The sequence below is a fragment of the Rattus rattus genome, chromosome 11 (genome assembly GCF_011064425.1).
Source record: "Rattus rattus isolate New Zealand chromosome 11, Rrattus_CSIRO_v1, whole genome shotgun sequence".
NCBI classification, from domain to species: domain Eukaryota; kingdom Metazoa; phylum Chordata; class Mammalia; order Rodentia; family Muridae; genus Rattus; species Rattus rattus.
Window position 1 is genome coordinate 75,982,335 of NC_046164.1, and position 22,748 is coordinate 76,005,082.

General features: G+C 48.1%; 1 protein-coding gene across 1 annotated transcript in view; it reads left to right on the forward strand.

Moving 5' to 3' along the window:
• The window catches only part of Adcy1 (adenylate cyclase 1), a 105,844-nt gene that overhangs the window by 9,413 nt on the left and 73,683 nt on the right, over positions 1–22,748 (forward strand). Inside the window, exon 2 of the mRNA XM_032916983.1 lies at positions 5,432–5,581. Coding sequence (XP_032772874.1) covers positions 5,432–5,581 — 150 coding nt within the window. The remainder of the gene's footprint in view (positions 1–5,431; positions 5,582–22,748) is intronic.

The window sequence follows — 22,748 nt, forward strand, 5'->3', positions numbered from 1 at the left end:
GGTACCCTTGTTTCTGTCAGCAGCGATAACAGATTTGCAAGAATGCACATTCCCGTAAATATCGTATTTGAGCCCATCTGTTTCCGAGTTAAGCTGAGCACAAGTTCATCCCGATGCCTCTGACTCTACTGTGTTGCTCCGTGGAAAGCCCCGACTCCACCTTTGCAGAGACATAACCCCTTCCTGTGCTGAGAGAGCTGGCTGTGTTGATGGTTTGAGCATGTCGGGCAAGCATATGGAGATGCGGATCCTGGTCCCTTTCTTTTTCGGAACCTGCTGCATTTGTGGCTTTCAGAAATTCTGGGTCCCTGTGAGATCCTTCTCTGGACTGTGCTTGGCCGACCAGGGGCTATGAATGCTTCTGAACTTATGTGCAGCGGGTCTTCAGGGTCTGATTCCAGCATGGTCTGCATCTTAATGAGGGTCTACCCCCCTTCACAGGGGTGGTATTCAGGTAGGGGCTGCTGCAGGGGACTGTGCACGTGCTGCAGCACCTGGGAAACCCTGCCTTCCTCCTTGCCCTCATTGTGTCTGCCTGAAGAATGGGGTCAGTGGCACAGAGTGAGTTGTGGACGCGGGGAGAATGTGGAGCACTTATTAGAGCTGGCCCTGTTCTCACAGACCCAGCTGGCTCTGCTGGGCCACGCACCGACCTTCTGCCTGGCTGGGCGGATTTCATGAGGGATATTCATGACATTCCGTGAGGTTAGCGTGGTGCTGTATTTGGTGTGGAGTGTACGAGTGTATGGAGAGATTGGGGCTTTTGGAAACAGGAGAATAATTGAGAGGCCTTGAGCATAGCCTCCATCCTTGCTATGCTGGATTTGAGACAGATGTGGAGTCCAGAGGCAGAATCTTGGGAGGGATCAGAAGGGGGGAAAAATCTACAAGTGAAGAGGAGAAAGGGGGTAATTTAAAAGAATAAGAGTGCGACTGGGTAGAAGGCCAGAGAGAATACACTGAGATCAGAAACCTTGGCTTCTCAGTCTGCCTGGCCACACTTGCCACAGGCCAATGTGGGGCAGTGGCAGTGGTGGACCAGGATGCCTTGAGGGAGTGCAGAGGTGGGATGGGAACCGGCACTCCACCTCCCACCCCTGAAAAGATTCCATAGCCTGTGACTCCTTTGTCTCTGATAATCTCTCAATGATTCTAAGCCACTTCCCTCTCACCGTTATGAGCAGTTTACTCAGCCATATTGCCAGTTTCATGTACTGGGCTATGTGTCTGTTGGGTCCAAATGCCCCTTTGGCCAGAGGTTGAGAACGCTTCATGGGGAGAATTGAGAATCACTAGCACCATGGGTCACATAGATGGTGAGTTTGTGTAAGCCAAGAGAATGATTGTATCACTGTCCAATAAGAGGAGGGGGTTCCAGGGCTAGGTAGGTGGGCCAGGCCTGGGCAGATGAGAGACACTTAGCAGATCTCCCTTAGTCTTCCTGAGGGGTCACTTTTCCCCTCATGAACCCTTCTCCACACATCTTCTCCATGGGGCTGTCTGACCCACTGATCTCTTTCCCTTGGTGGCTTGCAGGAAGACTGCATCATGTAGAATTTTGACTTCCCTGATGGTGCAACGAAGCCTTTCCAGATGTCTCAAGGGTAGTTGGGCATACTTTTCTGGAGCTGGAAGATTTTTAGCTAGTGGACATGGAGAGGGGAGCTTCTCATTTCTGAGGGTGAGAAGCCAGGGATCTCCCAGGGATGCCCCTGTGCTGCATGGAGATGGGCAACCCATTCTCACAGTCTTCCCCCACTGTGTAGAGGGCTCTCATACATTGAGGAAGGAAGAGGCGGTGTGTGAGCCTAGCACCTGACAAATGAATGAACTGGCTTTTGCCTCTTCCACCCGCTCTCAGTCTCCCCCCTCCCCCTGCGCCCCCAATCTGAGCCTACGTGTTCTTAGTGGACATCATGGAAAGAAAGAAGACATTATGTGGGCAGATCTCAGAAGGGAGGCTTTAATTGTAGTTTTTACTTTGAGGAGTGGTGTCTGTGTGATTTTTGCTTCCTTTAGAAGGTGGAGGCAGTCTCTTGGCAGGCCCTTCCCTGGGGCTCACTCGCTCAGCAGATAGCATGGCCCTTCCCTATGGCCTTGGCCTATTGCATGTTCCCCTGCAATTCAGGGGTTGTTCAGGTCTCCCATTAGTGCCCAGTCCACTACATTGTCCCGAAAGATGCTGCTATCATGCAGGCCCATCTGCCTGGTCCCTCAAACCTCAGCCTTAGCTCTTGTCCTGTGTTGAGGACAAGGGGAGGGTGATACTGTGCCATCTATCCTGTGACCCTAAGCATCTCCTACAGGGTCCTCTTTGTAATGGCCATGATGTCCAAACCGGTTTGTGTGCTGTGGGTCCTGATGCTCTGCCTACCCAGGATCCAGATCTAAAGATGTTGCTGTAGCCTTGAGCGTGGGGTTCCAGATTTGCACTGGGGACTCAGTGTCCAGTGGTCTTCGAAGGCTTGTTAGACATCTGTGGAGCTCAGTCTTCTCGCAGAGCTCCTAACAGTGGGAGCAGGGGCTGTCTCTGACTCTGTTGCCTGCCTTTGGGACCTTCCCCTGCTATCGCACTGCCTCACCAAGTCTTAGTAGAAGAGGAGGTGCCTAGTCTTCCTGCAGCTTGCTATGCCACAGCTGGTCGATAGCTGTGGGAGGCCTTCCCTCCTCTGAGGGGAGATGAAGAGGAGTGGATGGAGAAGACAGAGGTGGGAGCAGGGACTGGGAGGAGAAGGGGGGGGAACTGCAGTTGGGAGGTAAGAGGAGGAAGAGGAGGGAGGAAGAGGAAAAGGAGAAGCAGGAGAAGGAACAGGAGGAGGAGGGGAAGGAGGAGGAGGAGGAATAGCAGGAGGAGGAGGAAGAGGAGGAGGAGGCGGAGGCTTGATAGACATTGGCAGGCCTTGCTCAGAGATTTGTGAGCCCTGGAAATGGCGGACCTGGCCCTTGTGCTGAGTCCTAGACCATTGCTTGCCACTTAGGTGCTTTCCCGAGAGCTCTACCACCCCCTCAGGGAGTTGGCGACATCGGTTGTCTTTGTTGTCTGTATCGTGAACCCTCCCACAACCCCTGGCCAGAGCAGTCATGCAATGTCCTCAATGTGTTTTCCTCCAGTTGAGTGGTTTACCTGACTTCCTGTGAGTTGGAAGAGCTATAGCAATGCTCTTGGAACAGCCTGTCTTAGTAAGCGTGAGGGCTAGTGAACCTCCCAGGGGATGAGTGGGTGCCAAGAGGAAGTAACATGCAGTAGGGTTGGGCTTGAGCAAGGCTACTGAGAACACAGAGGACACACACGCTCTTGTCCTTAGTGAGTTCCATGGTGTCAGGGTCCCATGGCGAGGGCAGGGTCCCGGTGACATGCTCTCTCCAATATCTTTCTAAGAGTACCCGTGGCCACTCCTGCTTCGTGACTTTGAGATCTAAAACTTGACTTACGACAGATGGAGTTCATGAAGTTAGAGGTACCAAACCAGAAGGGATTTAGTGTTTGATGACAAAGCAGGGGTGTAAGTAATTAGAGGCTGATTGCAAAAGCAAATTAAAGAACTTGTCTGGTTACAATCTCACCGTTACCTTATTTGATGCACCCTACCGGAAGGCGCCTGCAGTACAACTCTAAATGAACTGCTGCTTCCATTGCTCGGACTTCTGCTCTAATTTCCATTAGTAAGGCATTTGCAACAGACAACCCACTGTCCCGTGCTTGCACCCTAAGTCAAGGTTAGGGTCACACATGAGACCTGGATGCTTTACGACAGCCTCCAGTTCTGGTCCTCATTTTAAATTACTTTAGAAGAGGTCTTCTCACACAACCCTGAGTTTGAAGATGCCCAGATCCTTTTCTGTCCAAATCTGTCCTCTATGGTGTCCCAGGCTGGATCTCCCACCTATTCCTAGGTCAGTATTCAGGAAAGCCAAGGGCTGGCAGTTCTTGTCCCAAGGCTGTCTCAGGCCCACCTATCCGTTGTAACTCTTCCTGGTCAGGACATCTGCAGTGTCCCAGCAGCTGTCAGGAGACATTCACGATGGGCGTTTGCCCCTGTTCTGTGGTCTGTGTAGGCACTGGGACAGGCCAGGGGAAGAGACCTTCAGGGGAAAGTAGGCAGGGCGGTGTCTGGAGTCTGATGTGAGCTCTTTGGCCATTGCCAATTTGTGTGAAGTCTTCTGGGGGATCTTGACTAGAGCTGGGCTAGGGGCACAAGCTATATTCCTGAGATCTAACCAAACAGATAGTATCCCTCTGACCTTCAGAGAAGGCCTAAGAATCTGGGCTCCCTGAAGGCCCCTCCTCAGCTTGACTGTTATCAAGAAAGGGGTTAATTACAGAGCAGGGTCTTCTTGTGCTGTAGTTTACTTTGTGCCCAAATCAATGACTCGAGTTCTATTTTTGTCAACTTCTCTCCTCTGAGTCTTACTAGTATGTTCCATGTAGTTTGAAAGCAGCCATTTCATATTCTTAGGTGGGAGGTGTATTGTGGTAGGACTGTCATAATTGAGTGCCACTGTGTGTGTGTGTGTGTGTGTGTGTCTGTTTGTCTGTCTGTCTCTCTGTCTTTGTCTCTCTGTGTGTGTGTGTCTGCCTGTCTCTTTGTCTCTGTCTCTCTCTCAGTGTGTGTGTGTGTCTTTCTGTCTCTCTCTCTCAGTGTGTGTGTATGTATCTGTGTGTCTGTGTATCTGTGTGTCTGTGTGTCTGTCTGTCTCTCTCTCTCTGTGTGTGTGTCTGTCTGTTTGTCTCTCTCTGTCTCTCTCTCAGTGTGTGTGTATGTATCTCTCTCTCTCTCTGTGTATCTGTGTATCTGTGTGTCTGTGTGTCTGTCTATCTGTCTGTCTGTCTGTCTCTCTCTCTCTCTGTGTGTGTGTGTGTGTGTGTGTGTGTGTGTGTGTGTGTGTGTATGGCAGTTCATATAACAGAAACCTACGTTCTCACAGCTTTGGAGGCTGAGATCTATGATTAAGGTGGGGGCAGGGCCAGCTCCTCCTGGACCTTTCAATCCTCTGTGCCCCAATCTTAGTAGTTTGGTTGAATTGGGGCTCACATTCATGCTCTCATTTTACCATAATTACTGATTTTAAGGACCTGTCTCTAAATATAGTTATACTCTGAGGTCTTCAAAGATCAAGTAAAAACATGATCAATAAAAAAAAAAATTTAAAATTAGAAGGGGGTAAAATTCAGCCTCGACGGAACTGTCCCTCAGTCCCTGACATGGTGGAACATTGCTGTCTGTTGGGGGGGCAAAGGTGTGTTTCTGCCCCATGTGCCTTCTGCTCTGTGTCTCTCTGGGCAGAGCTTAGATATCCCTGGGTGGCTATGAGTTTGGAGATGGCTGAGGGGTTCTTGGGAGGCCTTTGTGTGCTTCCACGGTGGCCTAGGCCCTCTGGCACCTGACTAGCCCGATGGACTGAACACTCTGCACCTGTTCTCTCCCTCCAGCTTGGTGCCAACGCCCTGCTCTTCTTTGGTGTGAACATGTATGGCGTCTTCGTGCGGATCTTGACTGAGCGCTCCCAGAGGAAGGCCTTCCTGCAGGCTCGAAACTGCATTGAGGACCGGCTGCGGCTGGAAGACGAGAATGAGAAACAGGTCAGTGCGTGCAGTTATGCGGTGGCCCTTGGGCCAGCGCTGCCCCTCTCCTAGCTGAATTTTAATACACATCTTATCTAATAAAGGGCAGTCATCATTGTGATGCACCTACTTCTCTCCTTGAGCCTCAGTCTGTTTCATGGCAAGGCTCAGTGTCTCGTGGGAGCTCCTGGGAAAGAGAGGAATCTGATGGGCACACAGCCGGGCCTTGCTTCTCTCAAGGAGCTGAGCTGCTTGTAAGCTGTGGGTAATTGTGGGTGACTTGTGTGTGTGTGTGTGTGTGTGTGATCTTTCTGATGCCCCTGTAGTGGGATCACCCAGGCTTGAGAGGCCTGGTCTCAGCTTCCTTGGCCTGAGAACCCTCCTTCGCGGTGGTCTGCTGAGGCAATGTGACTTGCTGGCCTATTCCAGATGAAATTGGCCAGCATTGGTCCCATTGTCCTGCTGTGTTGTGTGTCTTGGTCTGGTGTAGGGAGGAAACTTGGCCCACCAGGGGAACTAAGAAAGGGTGACTCAAGAAAGCCTATAAGTAAAGCCTGGTACATCATGGGTTCCTTTACCAGAAGAATCCAGAATCTTCTTTCTGCTTGGGGCTCACAGGCACTCCGTGTACCTTGTAGTGGTTGTCTAGACTATAGGGCAGAATATCCATTTCTCAACTATTTTTTTTAAATCCTCTTCATCAATAAAAGATACTAATATACCCTCAGTTAATTTAAAAACATTTCCTCTCGTGTCTGACACTATAATGAAATCTAGTATTTATAGCAAAGATTGGATATAATTGAAGGATAAATCTGTGTGCTAATGAGTGTTCGGCGTGTGGAGCGGCATATGGAGGGCAGTGTCTGTGTGCATGGGTGTGTTCATACCCGTGGGAATGCATTTGTGGATAAGTACACATTTGTACACACATTGGCACACATGGAACTATGGGAATGTCTGTAGGTGTACACGCGTTTGTGTGGATGTCCTTGTATAGGCATTTGTGTATCCATGCGTGCATGTCCATGTGTCCATGTGTGTGTTGCATACTGTATGTATAAATATGTGATTCAGACATCTCCAGAGGTTTCCTCCTTGGCCTTTAGAGTCATCGTAGTGATGTTGGTATTGCCGAGGAAATACCAGTACCACTATGTGTGTAGCTATTTTATTTTATTATTTTTTTTTTGGTACAGGACCTTGCTATGTAGCCCCAGCTGGCCTTGAGCTTTTGGACCTCACACCTCAGCCCCTCAAATGCTGGCAGTGTACCCATGCACCACTGCACCTAGCTGGTGCTTGGCTTTATTACTTCACAAGGTCGAGAAGTGGATCTGTGGGAAATCTTCTTGTCTCCCTGTAGGCATCAACCCTGCAGGGTTGAAGTTGCAGGCTTTTCTGTGGGCCACGCTTGGGTGTGTTTCTGAACCAGGCATGCTTGGTGTGTTTCTGAATGAGCCCACGGGTTTCTCTCTGGTTGACTCTCATTTTCATCGCTGATCCGTGTTTTCCTACATCATCTACTTTGGACTGATTTAATTTCCCTCTTATCTTTGCTGCCTTTTCTACTGATCACCTTGCTTCGTAGCATTTTTTTCCTTTCATATTTTTTCCCTCATGGCTATGAGGTTATTTATTTTATGAAGGTATTCAATTATTTTCGATTAATCTGTATTAATTGGGCATGGTAATTTAGGAGGTGCAGCGTGATATTGCAGCGCGAGCACATGCAGGATTCACCAATCAATGTCAGGACCGTTAGCATTTCTCTCCTGGCCATTTCCTTATCTCGCAGCTCTTGCCCTTCTTTCTGCTATGTTTTCATAAAATATGCAGTAGCTTGTGAAGTCACTCAGCTACGCTGGGAACGCCAAAACTCCTCTCACCCCCGCCGTGCTTCTGCACCTATTACCCAAGCTTCATCAGTAGCCTCCTCCCTCCCTCTGGCCATCACTATTCTGCATTCCTGTCAGCCTGTCTCAGCTTCTACTCATGAGAGATATCGAATACACAGTATATAGTCTTCTGGTGTCTGGTGCGGGTTTGTTTAACTTGACTGACGCCCTCTGGTTCCCGTCCATTTTGCAGGTCGAATGATTGTGTCCTTTTCCACGGCTGAATAATACTCACATTCTTTACCCCTTCAGCCACTAGTAGTTGCCTGGGCTGCCTTCTTGTCAAGGCTCTGTAGCGCTTGTGGCTGGTGCAGGGTTAAGCTAGCGTGCCATTACTGCTTGAGTGTCACCTCTGTTGGTTTCGTAGCAGCCCCAAGAACAAGGCTGGTTTCAGCTCTAAGGATGAGGAAGGCAGATGAGGAGCAAGAAGGCCAGTGCAGTGGAATTTGGGTTCATAAGAAGGAAGTTTCCATCGGGTAATGTCAGCAACTTCATTAGCCAGATTGACGCCATTCACTTCTACGGGTTTGTTTTCATGTGTGATTTTTTAAATTACATTAATATTTTAACCCTTCCCAATCACCCCTTCTCACAATCCTTCCCCTACCCCTCTTTTCCTTTTGGTATCCCCTGACCCAGGCATATCAAGTCTCTGCAGGGCTGGGTGTATCCTCTCCCACTGAGGTCAAACAAGGCAGCCCAGCTAGAAGAGCATAGCCTACAGACAGGCAACAGCTTTTGGGATAGCATCCACTCTAGTTGTTCAGGACCCACATGGAGACCAAGCTGCACATCTGTTATATGTGTGGGGAGGCCTAGGTCCAGTCTATGTATGCTCTTTGGTTGGTGGTTGAGTCTCTGAGAGTCCCAAGGGTCCAGGTTAGTTGACTCTGTTGGTCTTCCTGTGGAATTCCTACCCCCTTGGGGCCCCACAGTCCTTTCCCCAACTCTTCCCCAAGCTCCATCCACTGTTTGGTTGTGAGTGTCTGCATCTGTCTGAGCCAGCTGCTGGGAAGAGTCTCTTAGAGGACAACCATGCTGGACTCCTGTCTGCAAGCATAACGGAGTATCATTAATAGTGTCGTGTGTCTTCTTTAACTACACAGTTGTAACTCTATCTGTATACCCCCGTTTTCTGTGCCTTGGCTTGACATTTTGCTTGGGCACAGCCACACATGTTGTGCCTTGAGTGAATTGCTCTTCATGTCTTGCTCCAGCAGTCTCTGCCACTGGCATTTAGACACTGCGTTTTTTAAGAAGCCCTTTCTTCAAGCCGTCGTCTAGATTTCAAGTGTTTCCTTACAGTTATAGCGGTGTGAACTTGACATTGCCTGGAGTGTTTTCCTCTAGTGGAGAGCACCTTTGTTTCTTTAAGGAATACTTGATTATAGTCCACCCTACAGCACTGGTACCCTGGGTGTTCTAAAGCCATGGCATCAGCCACCCTGGGGACTTCAATTAGCAAGCTTTGCCAGTCCTTGGAAGGCAGTTGATTGTGAACAGGATACAGGCTTGCAGCTTGGCTCCCGTAGGGAATCCTGGTGTGTGTGTGTGTGTGTGTGTGTGTGTGGTGAGAGTGTTCTGTATCATCTGTAGGAAATGGTAGAGGATTGCTCAGAAGGTCTGAGCTGGTGGAGCCTCAGGGGTGGAACATAGGTGGAAACACCAGTGGGACACTGCAGTGGGCACAATGTTTCAAGACCTCCTTTGTCCTCATCTCAGAGTAGAACAAATGGATGAACTGTTCTTTTATCACTGCTCCAAGGGGAGCCATGGCATCCTCTTGGAGCCATGGCAAACATGAGGACCAGACAGCAAGGTCCCTGGCACAAGCAGGAGACACGGAGTAGGTGAGGTGTCAGTGCCCAGGCAAGGTTCTGGATGCGATGGGGTGAACTACCAGGGGTTTGGAGATCTCAATTTCCCTCCTCCCTGGGGTAGAGTCTGTAACTGAGGGTGCCTGGCAAGGGGAAGATTGGGCTCTGTTCTCAAAGCAGGTGTTGGTCTCAAGAGACCGAGTGGCATGCAGCTGCCGGATGTGCTGTGTGTCTGTGTGTCTGTGGTCCACCTTGTCCATCTGGATCTATAAAGGGCAGAGAGCGTTTGGCTGCTGTCCTAAGACACAAACCTCTGCGTGACTGTCCTCCCATGAGCTTACCCGCTCCCCCACATACACTCCATTTTGTCCCAGGGACTTGTGGAACGAACAGAAGTCACAGAGACACAGTTGCTCAGGGCTGTAGGGCACGTTTATTCCTTTTCCGCTGTCTTCAGATCGGTTGCCTTGGCCCTGTCGCCATAGCTGTTCTTAACACACGTTCAGTTACTTTCACTGTGCTGCCTGCCCTGTGCAAATCTCAGAGTGGCCTGGGTGGTGGCGCCACGTGAGAATTTGCCATTTGGAACCACTGAAGTATTCAGCACCTACTTAGACTGTGCCTTTTGCCCCAGCCTCACGAAGTAGGACCGTTAAATGCAGCTGATGGGAACCTGTGTCCTCTGTGGCAGGGCTGTACTGAGACATTTTTCTGCAGATGCTACAAGCTTGCCTCCTTACATTATTTTAGGTCGAGAGGCCTCCATCACCGGAATCAGCAGAATGTAGTTCACTCTGCTTATAAAGGGGGTATGAAAACAGTTGATTTTGAAGCAGAGAAATGACCAAGGCCAAGATGGGGTTTCACGTGGACTGACACGCTCTGTCATAGAAGAGGTTCCACGCACGTGTACAGCCATAAAACAACAGAGAATCATAAGTCAGTGGATTAAACGAGTACTACTGTGGACAGGCAGGCAGGCAGGCGACAGCCATGTGGTGACATCTTACTGTAGGGTTCAGATGTTTGTAGAGCACTCTTAGCTTTGGGGGTTGGTGCAAGCTAAGCCGCTAAACTTTGCTGTTCCTTCTGTGAGGTTTACCCATCAATCACAGTCCCCCCACCCCACCCCCAGCCATGAGAAGTATGTTAGGCCATGTACATAGGTTAAAGGTAAGTTGCTGTTTTTCTAAAGAGCCAGATAGCCCAGAGTAATTCTTCTGGCTCTCGTTCTGCAACATTCCAACTCTCCAGTCACGATGCCCTTTAGTCTTTCACAGAGAAACAGCATCGTTGGAAAGCTTCAGCCCCGCATGGAAGAATGTGCTAGGAGCTATTTCTGTCTTCTCTGAATCCTCTTTGGGGAGTGTGTGTACGTGTGTGTGTTTAAGTGTGTGTGTGTGTGTGTGTGTGTGTGTGTGTGTGTGTGTGTGTGAGAGAGAGAGAGAGAGAGAGAGAGAGAGAGAGAGAGACAGAGAGACAGAGAGACAGAGAGAGAGACAGAGAGACAGAGACAGAGAGCATGTGTGGTTTAAGAGTAAGTATATATGAGAGTGTGTGTGTGTAGGAGAGAGAGGGGAGAGGGGAGAGGAGGAGGGGAGGAGGAGAGGGAGAGGGAGAGGGAGAGGGGAAGAGAAGGGCTTATTCTTTGGGGGGGGATTTCAGGTATAGTAAATGACCCATCTTTCCAACTAGACAAACAGGGACCAAAACAAAGGGAGGTCTTGTCCTATAGGATCTATGCGGACTAGGAAGCTGCTACACATTTGTTCCCCTACAGTTAAGACATAGTTAAATCCCTTTACCATTAAGAATCATCTGTGAAATGGCCTCTGCTGCATGAGCCTGTGAAACCGCTCTGTTTGACTAACCTGAGACCCGGGCCCAGAGATTTTCCACAGTTGAGGGCTGAGAATGGAAGTGTAGTACGGATGTGAGTGCAGAGCCCTTGCTGAACAGAGCATCTCTTCCCCAAGGGAGCCGTGGTCACTCCCTTCTTTGTGCCACTTTTGGCTTCACAGAGTTGCACATTCACAGGGAACGGAGTTGAAACGCTCCAAGGCTCACTCTGCTTCTCAACAGAGGTGTCTCAGTGCATTCTTTGAAGTAGACAAGGCTGAGAGAGATGGTGCAAGAAGAAGAAAGACCCCTCTGAGGGGTCTGGGACCTGGAAGGGGTTGTGCCGACAAAGCAGCTGACCAAAATAGAGAGCTGGGGCATGCTGGGATCGTTTGGTGCTCGTGAGAACTTGACAACTTCAATGCATAAAACAAGCAAATTCTTAGAAAAGCATCAGTAGCCAAAGGTGATTCCCCCTCCCCCCACAGCTATTAGAAGTACTGATCAGAAATTTGTTTATTGTCACATAGTATTTTACTTACCTGTCAAGGCCGGGGCTTGAACCCAGGGCTGCACATTACAGATAAGTGCTCTCTCAATGAGCTATACCCCAATCCCCAATTAGCAGCAAGCACACAGGTTTGCAGATGAGTTCTATATGTTCATATATTTGCCCAGCTGGACTTTGCCTTGGCGAGAGTGTGTTCTTTGGGATTAGCATGGACTTCCTGGTGATCTTGCTGGGCCAAGCTAGGAAGCCCAGCCAGGACAGGTGGGTCAGGGGTACATGTGGAAGCCTGTTTCCCTGTCTAATTTTCTTTTGGAGCCCTTGTTATTCCGGTACTTTGGTGGACTGGGGAAGCGTCTATTGACTGCTTGTCCCCTTGCGGCATCACTGTTAATACATTGGTTCTAGGCAAGGAGCCGGTGTGCTCACTGTTGGAGTGACCTGGTGCTTAAGTGTAGTTTGTTTCACAGTAGCCAGGGCACACTGCAAATGGAACACAGGCCCCAGCAGCCCCTCTGGCTTGGGTCAGCTTCAGTTCCTCCTGACTTGCGGTCAGATGATGGGCAGGGCCAAGGTGGCTACCTCTATTGAGTTGTTTGCTTGCTTGCTTGTCTGTCTGTCATCTATCTATCTATCTATCTATCTATCTATCTATCTATCTATCTATCCTATCCTATTATCTGTCTGTCTGTCTGCCTATTATGCTTGCTTGTCTGTCTGTTATCATCTACCTACCTACTATCTATCTATCAATCTATCCTATTATCTGTCTGTCTGTCTGCCTATTATGCTTGCTTGTCTGTCTGTTATCATCTACCTACCTACTATCTATCTATCTATCCTATTATCTGTCTGTCTGTCTGCCTATTATGCTTGCTTGTCTGTCTGTTATCATCTACCTACCTACTATCTATCTATCTATCTATCATCTATCTATCTATCTATCTATCTATCTATCTATCTATCTATCTAATCTATTATCTGTCTATCTGCCTATCTGTCTATTATGCTTGCTTGCTTGTCTGTCTGTTGTCATCTACCTTCTATCTATCTATCTATCTCTCTATCTATCTATCTATCTATCTATCTAATCTATCTATTATCTGTCTATTATTTATCTACCATCTATCTACCTATCTATTCATTTATTATTTGTCTATCATCTGTCTGTCTGTCTTTCTGTCTGTCTGTCTGTCTGTCTATTGTATCTAGCCCCCTCCTTGGACAGTCAGCAGGAATGTGGTGGTGTGCCTCCTCTAATCTGGATGCTGCTTGTTTGTATGCATTGCGACAGGCATGTTGTATGAAGTGGTCTCAGACTCTGAGCACCGTGTAGCTCTCCGATCAAGTCTACCCATGCTGTTTGAAGGGCTCTAAGCAAGTCAGAGCTTGGCAAGGACAGGCCCTCTATGGCAAACGTTGCAGACAGGTTTTGCCATTTTACTCCCTTCCTCTACCTTGTTAAAAATGGTTACATCCCTAAAGCTAGCCTCCAAGACCTATTCCCTTATTTGTCTACCAATTCACTTCTCAGACAAACACCAAGGTCCAACAATCAAAATTCATCCCTTGGCTATTATGTCCAGTCAGGATTTGACAACTCACCCTACCACAGACACCCCTCACTCACACCTACCCCTAAGGGTGGTGGTGATAATTTTGTGTCTAGGTATGTCCCATACTTATTCTGGGGGTTGTTGGGGGTGACCTTCCTTTCACCATTTGTACCTAAGTGCTCCAGAATTTGGGCAGCAGAAGCCACAGGGTTGAGTGTCACTCATTTTTCTGTGGTGGATCTTGGCAGTGTCGGGAAGGATTTGATTCTAGTTAGAGCCTCTCTCTGGGCAGGAGGCTTCACGGTATAGACCAGGGACTGTAGGAGGCTTATAAGGACTTTAGAGCTCTGACTCCACTATTTCGTCTGTGCCTCATTTCTCTTAAATCCACATGACGGTTGGTGGTTTTGGGCAATGTGCTGTACTTGGACAGGCTAGTCCCCTTAGTTCTCCTGATGATAGTATCCGTGCATAGTGACCACTGACATCATATTGAAGAGCCCTCATGTGTCTGGTGAGGAAGGGACTCTGGATCCCACTGGGGCCTCCAGCCATGCTGGTGAGAAATTGGGTCTGCCATTCTGTGGGTAGCTGGTGGTCTAGAGGGAGTGGTCAGGTCTGCGGGCTACAAGCTCCCTGGCTTGCAGAAATTGAACAGCCAGCCCTGGCTGTATTCATTGCAGTTATATGAAGTGACTTATGGCAGGTTATGGGACTTAGAGACTGCTGGAGGCTTAGGATTAGGCAGCACAGCTTCTAGTAAGGTCCGCCATTTCACCAGGGTAAGAGAAGAGCTGGGGGGATAGGATTAGGGTGTGGGGTGGTGCATCACAGGATGATGGCACACCCTGACCTGATGGTGGACTCCCATGGATAGGAACTCCATTATTTTAGTTTTGGAGGCCAGAAAAAAATCCAAGATCGAGGCTCTGAGGCCTCTCCCCAGGGTTGAGGATAGCTACCTTCTAGCCACATCCTGCTGTAGCTGTCCATGTGTGCATATACCCCTAGTGCCTTATGGGCCCAAATCCCTTCAAAGGACACCTGTCAGAGTGGAGTAGGGACCACTCTACTCTTTGTTTTAACTTAGTTATTTCCTTTTTTAAAAAAAATTAGAGCGGTTTTACTTTTTAACTTTTATTAGCATTTGTTCAAAATGATGGATTTCGTTATGATGTCTCATACATGTATAGATTTGATCATCTTTAATCCCTATTATTAATGTCTCTCCCCAGTGCTCCAAGGTTTCCCTTCCCATCTCCTCTCTTCTGCTGTCACATATCATCTCTATTGCATCTTTTTCTATAGTCGTTATTGTTCTACATATGTATCAATATGTAAATATAACTTTCCCAGTCCATTTAGTGTTAGTTAGTTTTTTTAGGACTGACCACTTGGTATTGAGAAATCAATTAGGGAGCTCATCCCTAATATTAATTCTGCTTTTCTCAGCAGTCTCCAATAGCTGGTAGCTCTTCATCTAGGGGCGTGGCCTTGTGACATTCCCCTATCCATGTTGGCATGGTAACCAGTATTTTACTCAGGCCTTCTTTAGGCTGCCGAAGTGTTGAGATTTCACACGTCCAGATCCCCTTTCCTTTATAGAAGGTAGAGCCTCTCAGCTTTGTAGAGCCTTATCTTGGAGTAGAGTTGGGCGTTTACCTATGGATCTCGTGGGGGACACAGTTCCTTCCGTGCTGTGCACCAAGAACAAGTTGAGTGCACGATCTAAGAAGGGGGAAAGGGTGGCTGTGAGCAAGGCAGGTGTGCATTGGGCGGAGGGCACCTGTCTTTTCCCTCCAGAAGCCCAGTCACAGACAGAAGAAGCAAGCCTAGGCTTCCAAGGAGCTGGCGGACACGTAGCCTGGGTTGAACACTGGCCTCTTCCTGCTGGTTCTTGCCCATCCCTCTGGTTCTGACCAAGGCTGCCCAGTAATCTAGTTACAGAGCCCAAGCAGGATTCCCACTCACTCGGGCTTGGAGTAGTTATCAATGTGCGCCCATTGGCTGTGGCTGGTTTGGGATGCGCCAGCTTTGGTGTGGGTTTCCCTTCAGGACAGATGTAATAAACGAGTCCTCATCTTGGCCAGGCGCTGCATGCTCTCAGTGGTCACTCTAGGGGTGAGCCATCCCTACTAGGGGAACGGGTCTTTCTCAGCATTCCTATGGCGTCAGAAAGGATGAGTCTAGGATGTTTCCAGTTTCCTCCTGGTTTCACTAGGGTGGATTTTACTGCCCGCATAGTGACTGGCAGAGGCGGCTTCTCTGGTCCCCACTCAGAAATGGGCTGTGAACAGACATGATGATGGGGAAGGTTCTTCATTTGGTCTCCTCTGTCTCCTCTGTGCTCCCCGCTTTCAGATGCCACGTGTAGGCTCATGGCCTTAGCAGTGAAACTGAGACCATCAGGGTGAGGACAGTGGGAGACAGACTTGACTTGCATACGTGGGAGTCTAACTTGAAGTTGATGGGAAGAGAAGGCATGGGCTTGGCCTCAACTATTGGGGCCGTGGTGGAGCATAGCTGCTGCTGAAGGAGCTTAGCAGGCCAAAGGCTGTGTGGGAGGGGCAGTGTGGAGGGGCATTGTGGGAGGGGCAGTGTGTGGGCACAGTGTGGGGGGCAATGTGGGAGGGGCAGTGTGTGGGACAGTGGGGAGGGCAATGTGGGAGTGTGGGAGGGGGAGGGCATTGTGGGTGGGGCACAGTGTGGGAGGCAGTGTGGGAGGGCAGTGTGGGAGGGGCAGTGTGGGAGGGGGCAGTGTGGGGACAGTGTGGGAGGTGGGGGGCATTGTGGGAGGGGCATTGTGGGAGGGGCATTGTGGGAGGGCATTGTGGGAGGGGCATTGGGGAGGGGCAGTGTGTGGGAGGCATTGTGGGAGGGGCATTGTGGGAGGGGCAGTGTGGGGGGCAGTGTGGGAGGGACATTGTGGGAGGCAGTGTGGGGGGGCAGTTGTGGGAGGGGCATTGTGGGAGGGGCAGTGTGTGGGTATGGGAAAGGCAGTGTGGGAGGGGCAGTGTGGGAGGGGCATTGTGGGAGGGCATTGGGGAGGGCATTGTGGGAGGGGCATTGTGGGGCAGGTGGCAGTGTGGGAGAGGCAGTGTGGGAGGGGCAGTGTGGGAGGGGCATTGTGGGAGGGGCATTGTGAGGGGCAGTGTGTGGGAGTGAGGGGCAGTGTGGGGGCAGTGTGGGAGAGGCAGTGTGGGAGGGGTAGTGTGGGAGTCAGTGTGGGAGAGGCATTGTGGGAGGGGCAGTGGGAGGGGCAGTGTGGAGGGCATTGGGGAGGGGCATTGTGGGAGGGGCATTGTGGGAGGGGGTGTTGTGGGAGAGGCAGTGTGGGAGGGGTAGTGTGGGAGGCGGTGTGTGGGGGGCATTGTGGGAGGGGCAGTGTGGAGGGGCATTGTGGGAGGGGCATTGTGGGAGGGGCATTGTGGGAGGGGCATTGTGGGAGGGGCATTGTGGGAGGGGCATTGTGGGAGGGGCAGTGTGGAAGGCGCTAGCAGATGCTACAGAAATGAAGGAGCTCCCATAAATGACCACTTGTGGAGCTCAAGCTCTGACTGGACCCAGGAAGAACACAGTCAATCCCAGTTGTAGGACATGTGTGGGATGTGGGCAGGCCTTGAGCACATGGCTGTCCGGTGTCATGGCCGATGACCAGACAGCTCTAGGGACTCCCTGAAATGGAGTGGACAAAGGCCAAATGCCCAAGCATATGAGACCACGGGAAGGGAACACGGCTCCTATGGTGCCTATCTGTGCTGACAGAGAAGCGGCATCCTTGGACGGAGAGCCCATGCCTCTCAATGCTCTGCATCTGGCTCCTGACTTCAGAGTCACCCTCCCTCCAGCTTCGAGGGAGCTTTGAGTGTATAGCCTTCCCCTGGAGCATAACCCTGGAATTTCTACCTGTCACGGCTGGAGGGCACAGGACAAGTGGCATTTGAAGGTCACATCGTCTCCTGGGTCTTCATTACTGCTGCCCCACAGCCCACTCAGGAAGGCACTCGAGCCCAGCTTCCCTTCTGAGTGTAGCGGCTGGTCCCCAAGGGCCCTCGTTGTTCCTTGGATGCCACTACTAGATCAGAACCGTCCAGAAACACGTAGCTATTTAAAGCACACTCGATTTGTTATCCTAACAAGGTAAATGGAACAATTGAGTTCTTGGTGTGTGAGGAAAATTTATCAAGAAAAGGGATACTTTCTTTTAAATACTATAGGGTGGAGTTTAGTTAAATTTAATTAATTCTTTTTCACTGAGGCGGGGCCTCACATGCACCAGGCCAACCTTAAACTTGCTGTTTGCTTCAGGATATTCTTGAACTTGTGATCCTCCTGGCCCCACCTTTTTAGAGCCTGCACATCCAGTTTCTTGTAGTTCTGGGGACGCTACCTGGGGCTCTATGTGGCTGCTAGGCAAGCAATTGTCCAACTGAGCTACAACCCTGGGCCTTGGGCAGAGTTTTAAATAGGCTCATCTATTCCCAGTGTACTTCTCAAACCATTACAGTTGTTATTTGGCAAACTATTAAGATTAACTGAAAGCTTAAAACAATTAAATGCCTTCGTCAGTATTTACACAATTATTTTGTTATATAGAATTATGTCTTAATGCTACATGTTAATTTTATTCAATATATGCTTACATATAATCTTAACCTTATATGTTAACTTTATTTGACATGTACATTAAATATGGATTAAATTAGCCTAAATAGTATTAGTATAGGATTATTATACAATTTAGTTTTGGAAGATTTTTCCTTCCTTCTCAAAGCAACTCTCTGTCCGTTTGCAGTCATGCCTGTTGTAGACGCCTGTTCTTCTTCCGGATGTAGATACACAGGAATCTACTTTCTGCCTTTGTGGATTAAACTACCCTGGATATGTCATACAAATGGAGCCATATAGCATATGAGCTACAGTGAATGACTTCTCCCACTATGAGGTTTCCGAGGGATATCCAGTGGGATATGTCTTATCCAGTTCACGCTTTTTCATGGGCCAACTTCTATTCCACTGTACGGCCGAACCACATTTTAATGGGGAGGGATTGAGAGGACGGACCAGATTTTGATTTTATTTAATTCAATTAAAAAAGATTAAGATAGGGCCTCGGACAGCTCCAGCTGGCCTTGAACTCACTATGGAGCTGAGGCTGGCTTTGGACTGACTACTGATCCTCCTGCCTCAACCCCTTGAAGGCATGGGTGGCGTGTTTGTGGCACAATGACTGGCTGTTTTGTTTCTCCACTCACATTTGACAGACAGTTGGGCTGTTTCCACGCTTTCGTTGATTGTTTAGACCTTTGTGTGGACACGCCTCTTGATTTCTCTTGGGAAAACGGCAAGGCAATTCTAGGAGAGGAATTTCTGGCCATGGAGTAATTAACATTTTGAGGGTCATCCACACTATTTTCCAGACCCCCCAGACCATGTCCTGCTCCCACAGGAACATATAAAGTAACTACTTCCTCCATATGAGGATCTTGTTTCTCTTATTTTATTGTTATGAATGTTTTTGCCTGTATTTGTGTATGTGGCCACTGCTGTGCCGGGTGCCTATGGAAGTTAGAAGACGACATTGAATTCCCTGGAGTTGAAGTTACAGGTGGTGTGTGAGCCACTAATGGACGCTAAGGATAGAACTCAGTTCTTCTATGGGAGCATCAAGTGCTTTTTTTCTTTTTCCACCAAGCCATCTCTGCAGCCCTGCTTTGGTTTGTTTGTTTATTTGTTTTGTTTATTTTCATTATTTTTTCTCTTTAAAAAGACTTGAGGGTACATGTGGTCAAGGCAGAAGACAGAGATCTTATGTGGGATTTTTTTTTTTTTTTTTTAAGTTTCCCAGTGGTACCGTCTTACTGGACTGGTACAGCATTACGATGACAACATCCAGCCACAAGTCACGAGGATCCCTCTCCCTGCCCCTCCCAAGCCACACCCACCTCGTGCCATGAACCCTAGACTTGTGATATCTATAAATTTGTAATATCTTTGTTTATGAACATTTTCTGCCCAGTGTAATTCTCTGGAGATCCATACAGGTTGTTGAGCATATCAATAGCTTATTCTTTTATTGCTAAGTGGTATTCCACGGTGTGGCTGTTGGCACAGTGTGCTTAAACATTGTGTCTGTGAAGGACATCCTGGTAGGTTCCAATTTAGGATGGTTCTGAACAAAGCTGTTTGGAACACCATGTAGAAGTTTTCATATGAACATAAATATTAATTTCCCTGGCCTGAATTCCTAGAAATAGTGCTGGAACATATGGTGTTTGTAAGAATATTGAGATAGGGCAAAACCATTTTCCGTGGTGGTTGAACCATAGGCCTGGAAAGGTCCCTCCCCTCTCCGGTTTAAAAATGGGACTCTGAGGAGACCCTGAATGTGCTAGCTGCTGGCCCTTCGCTAGATGTGTGACTTGCAAGTATTTTCTCTCAGCCTGTGATATGCCATCTCATTTCTTAGGAGACTTTTGTTCTGTTCTGCTAATGAGCAAACATTTTACATTTTGAGGAGATTCAATTTATCATTTTTTTTTTTCTGTTTTGTTTTATGACCCAGTCAGGTTGCCAACTAGATCAAAGTTTCTTTCTATTGCTTTAAGTCAAATCTAAGAACACTGAGCCTAGCCCTAATTCCCGAAGGCCTCTCTGTGTTTCTAACAGATTTGCAGCTTTTGAGTTAATAGATACATTTGTGACAATGTATTTCTCTCGCTGTGTTTCTAACAGATTTGCAGCTTTTGAGTTAATAGATACATTTGTGACAATGTATTTCAAGGCGATATTTAAACAAGGTGGGGTGTCCAGGTTAAGGTTTCTTTCTTGGTCACGGGATGGCGGTTCAGTTGCTTTGTGGTTTATTGAAAATATCTTTATTGGATTATTGTAAATGAAAGAGAATCTGTGTGTATATTTGTGTGGGTCTGCGTCTGGGCTCTCTACTTCATTACGTCACCTCAGCACTCATGCTGACATTATCCTGAGTTTTGTTACTAAGGATTGGGTAGGCAACTCCTCCACCCCTTGGTCCTTTGGAGCTGCTACTATTCCTTTTGTTACCCATATTGCATTTCGGAAAGCTCTTGGCTTTGCCTACTTCAGTCTCATTTGTGCTATTATCTAGAGAGAATTTGCATCCTTACAGAGTTGGGTCTCTCCAGAACGAAGACCGCTTCTTCATTTATTTAGCTTTTCTTTGATTCTTTGCTCAGCGCCATGATTTTCGGGACGCAAACTTTCTACTTTTACAATCAGCCTTTCACCACGGCATTTCCCTTTCGAGCACCTGTAAGCAGTGGAGAAGTTAGCGTGTGTCCACGTGATCACTGCTGCTATGGGGGAATGCAGCAGGTTCTCGAATGTTGGTTTGTCCGTTGTGATTCGTTGAAGTCGGTTATTCATTCTAGATGTGATTGTTTCATTTGAATAGGTCCTTGGTGTTTTATATAGAGATCACCAGACCTTTAGCACATCTTCCTTGTAGCCTGCATCTTTTTCCTACCTCGTCACCCTGGCTAAATCTCCAGGCGTGATATGGAATTGGAGCAGTGAGAGCCGCCATCTGTCCTCTGTTCCACCGGAAGCATTTGAAGTTCCACCAAGTACAGCATGAGCTGTAGGCTTTCTGGGCGCCGTCCTTTATCAAGTAGAGGAAGTTCTTTATTCCTCCTTTATAAACATTAAATAAGGGCCACATCTTGTTGTTTTCTTTATCAGTACTAATTGCCATTATTCGAATCCTTCTCCTGTTGTTGTGGAATGTATTACGTTGACATTTCAGGAGTGAATTAGCATTGCATCCTTGGCTTAGATCTCATGTGATAGGATCTAGAATTCATTTATGTGTTGGAAATTGCCAACATCTTGTTACAGATTCTTGGGATCTGTTTTCCTTTTGGGGCGTGCTTATAGCATATGTGTATATATCTTGCACACACCTGTATGTGCGCATATGGAAGCCAGAGATTGATGTGTCTTTCCTCTCTTGCTTTCCATTTTCAATCCACATTAATTTTATGTTTAATTTCATGAGTTATTAAGCTCATGTCATCTCTAATTCCTTTCCCATCTCCCTCACCCCATCCCTTCCGACTCTGTGTGGTGCTTTGTTTGTATCGTTTTGGTTTTGTTTTAAATGCACTGCGTTCACTGCAGCTGGTATGTGCCTGGGGGTAAGGCTGTCTCCTGGAGCATCGGGAGTCTCCAGACCACACCACTGAAGACGACTGATTCTCACTCCCTCAGCAGCCGTCTGTTGGCAATACTTCCTCAGCTGAAGGTGGGACTTTGTAAGAGCTAGGATTTTGGTTGCCTTGGTCGTGTGTGGGCCACGTGTATGTAGTCACAACACCTGTCAGTTCATGCCTGTCATCCCTTCTCATGTCCAGAAAACAGCATTTCTCTGCAGTCATCCACTCCTTCTGGTCCTGTAGAGGTTCTTCCTCCTTTTGATGCTTCCGAGTCTTTAAAGGAAAGGATTGTCTCATTCAGGGGTGAGGATTCATCAGTCTTTAGTCTCCATGTGCTGGCTAGTTTATGGATCGATGTAATAATCACCGTGTGCCTCAAAGAATGGCTTCTTTGATGAAGGTTGAGAGAGGCACTGATCTATGCCTATGAAGATAAGTGTTTAGGGGCAGTTTAATTTTATGTTCATTTAGCAGATAACAATAAGTTCTGCCCTAAGGCCTTGGCCTACTAACTGGTCCCAGGCATGGGTTTCGTCTTGTGAAACAGTCCTTAAATCCAAATAGAAAATAACTGGTTACTCCCTTAACATGTGTGCCACTATTGTACCAGTGAGCGTATCTTCCCAGGCCAGTCATTGTGGTGTCTTTCAGGGTTCAAAGCTGGGTAAGACTGTTGATTGCTTCTCTCCCCTGGGAGCACGGAGGACGAAGCTTTCAGGTCAAGACTAGCTTGATTTCTCCATGTCTTAGGACTCAAGTATGTGCTGTCTCCGGTGGTAGGGTGTTCCATGATGTTCTAGAGGCTCACCAAGAACGAAAGTGTTAGCGTATCTTTGGGGGTATCTTTGGGACCCCAGGGACACAGAAAGTCAAAAATAGATAGCCCCTAGCTGGTGCCGGGCTTTTTATTTGATAGCCTATGACGTCTAGGAGAGGTATTCTCTTTGTGTTCTGTTGGGTAACTATTTAAACTACTCTTATATGTGTATATATGTTCAGAAACTTCTACAGTCATAGGTTTCTCTATGGCTTTTTCAAAGGGCTTTAGTGTTATTTCTACCTCCCCTTGTTCCCTTTTCTACCCTCCTCGCCCTTAACCCTTCCTTTTTAACTCTTCCTGCATCACTCTGCTCCTTCCTCTTCGCCACCTGGGTTCTATCCCCACGCCCTCGAAATCTACCGCTTTTTTCGTACTTCTGTAAATATTCCAATCTAAAGACACATTTCTAAAGGTTTAAAGCTAACATCCACATATGAAGGGGGAACATATGGCAATTGTCTCTCCGGCTCCCTGTGAACTCACTCGGATTATTTCCGGTGCCATCGAACTGCCCGAGAATTTCATCACTTTCTTTTTCTTTACAGCCGAGAG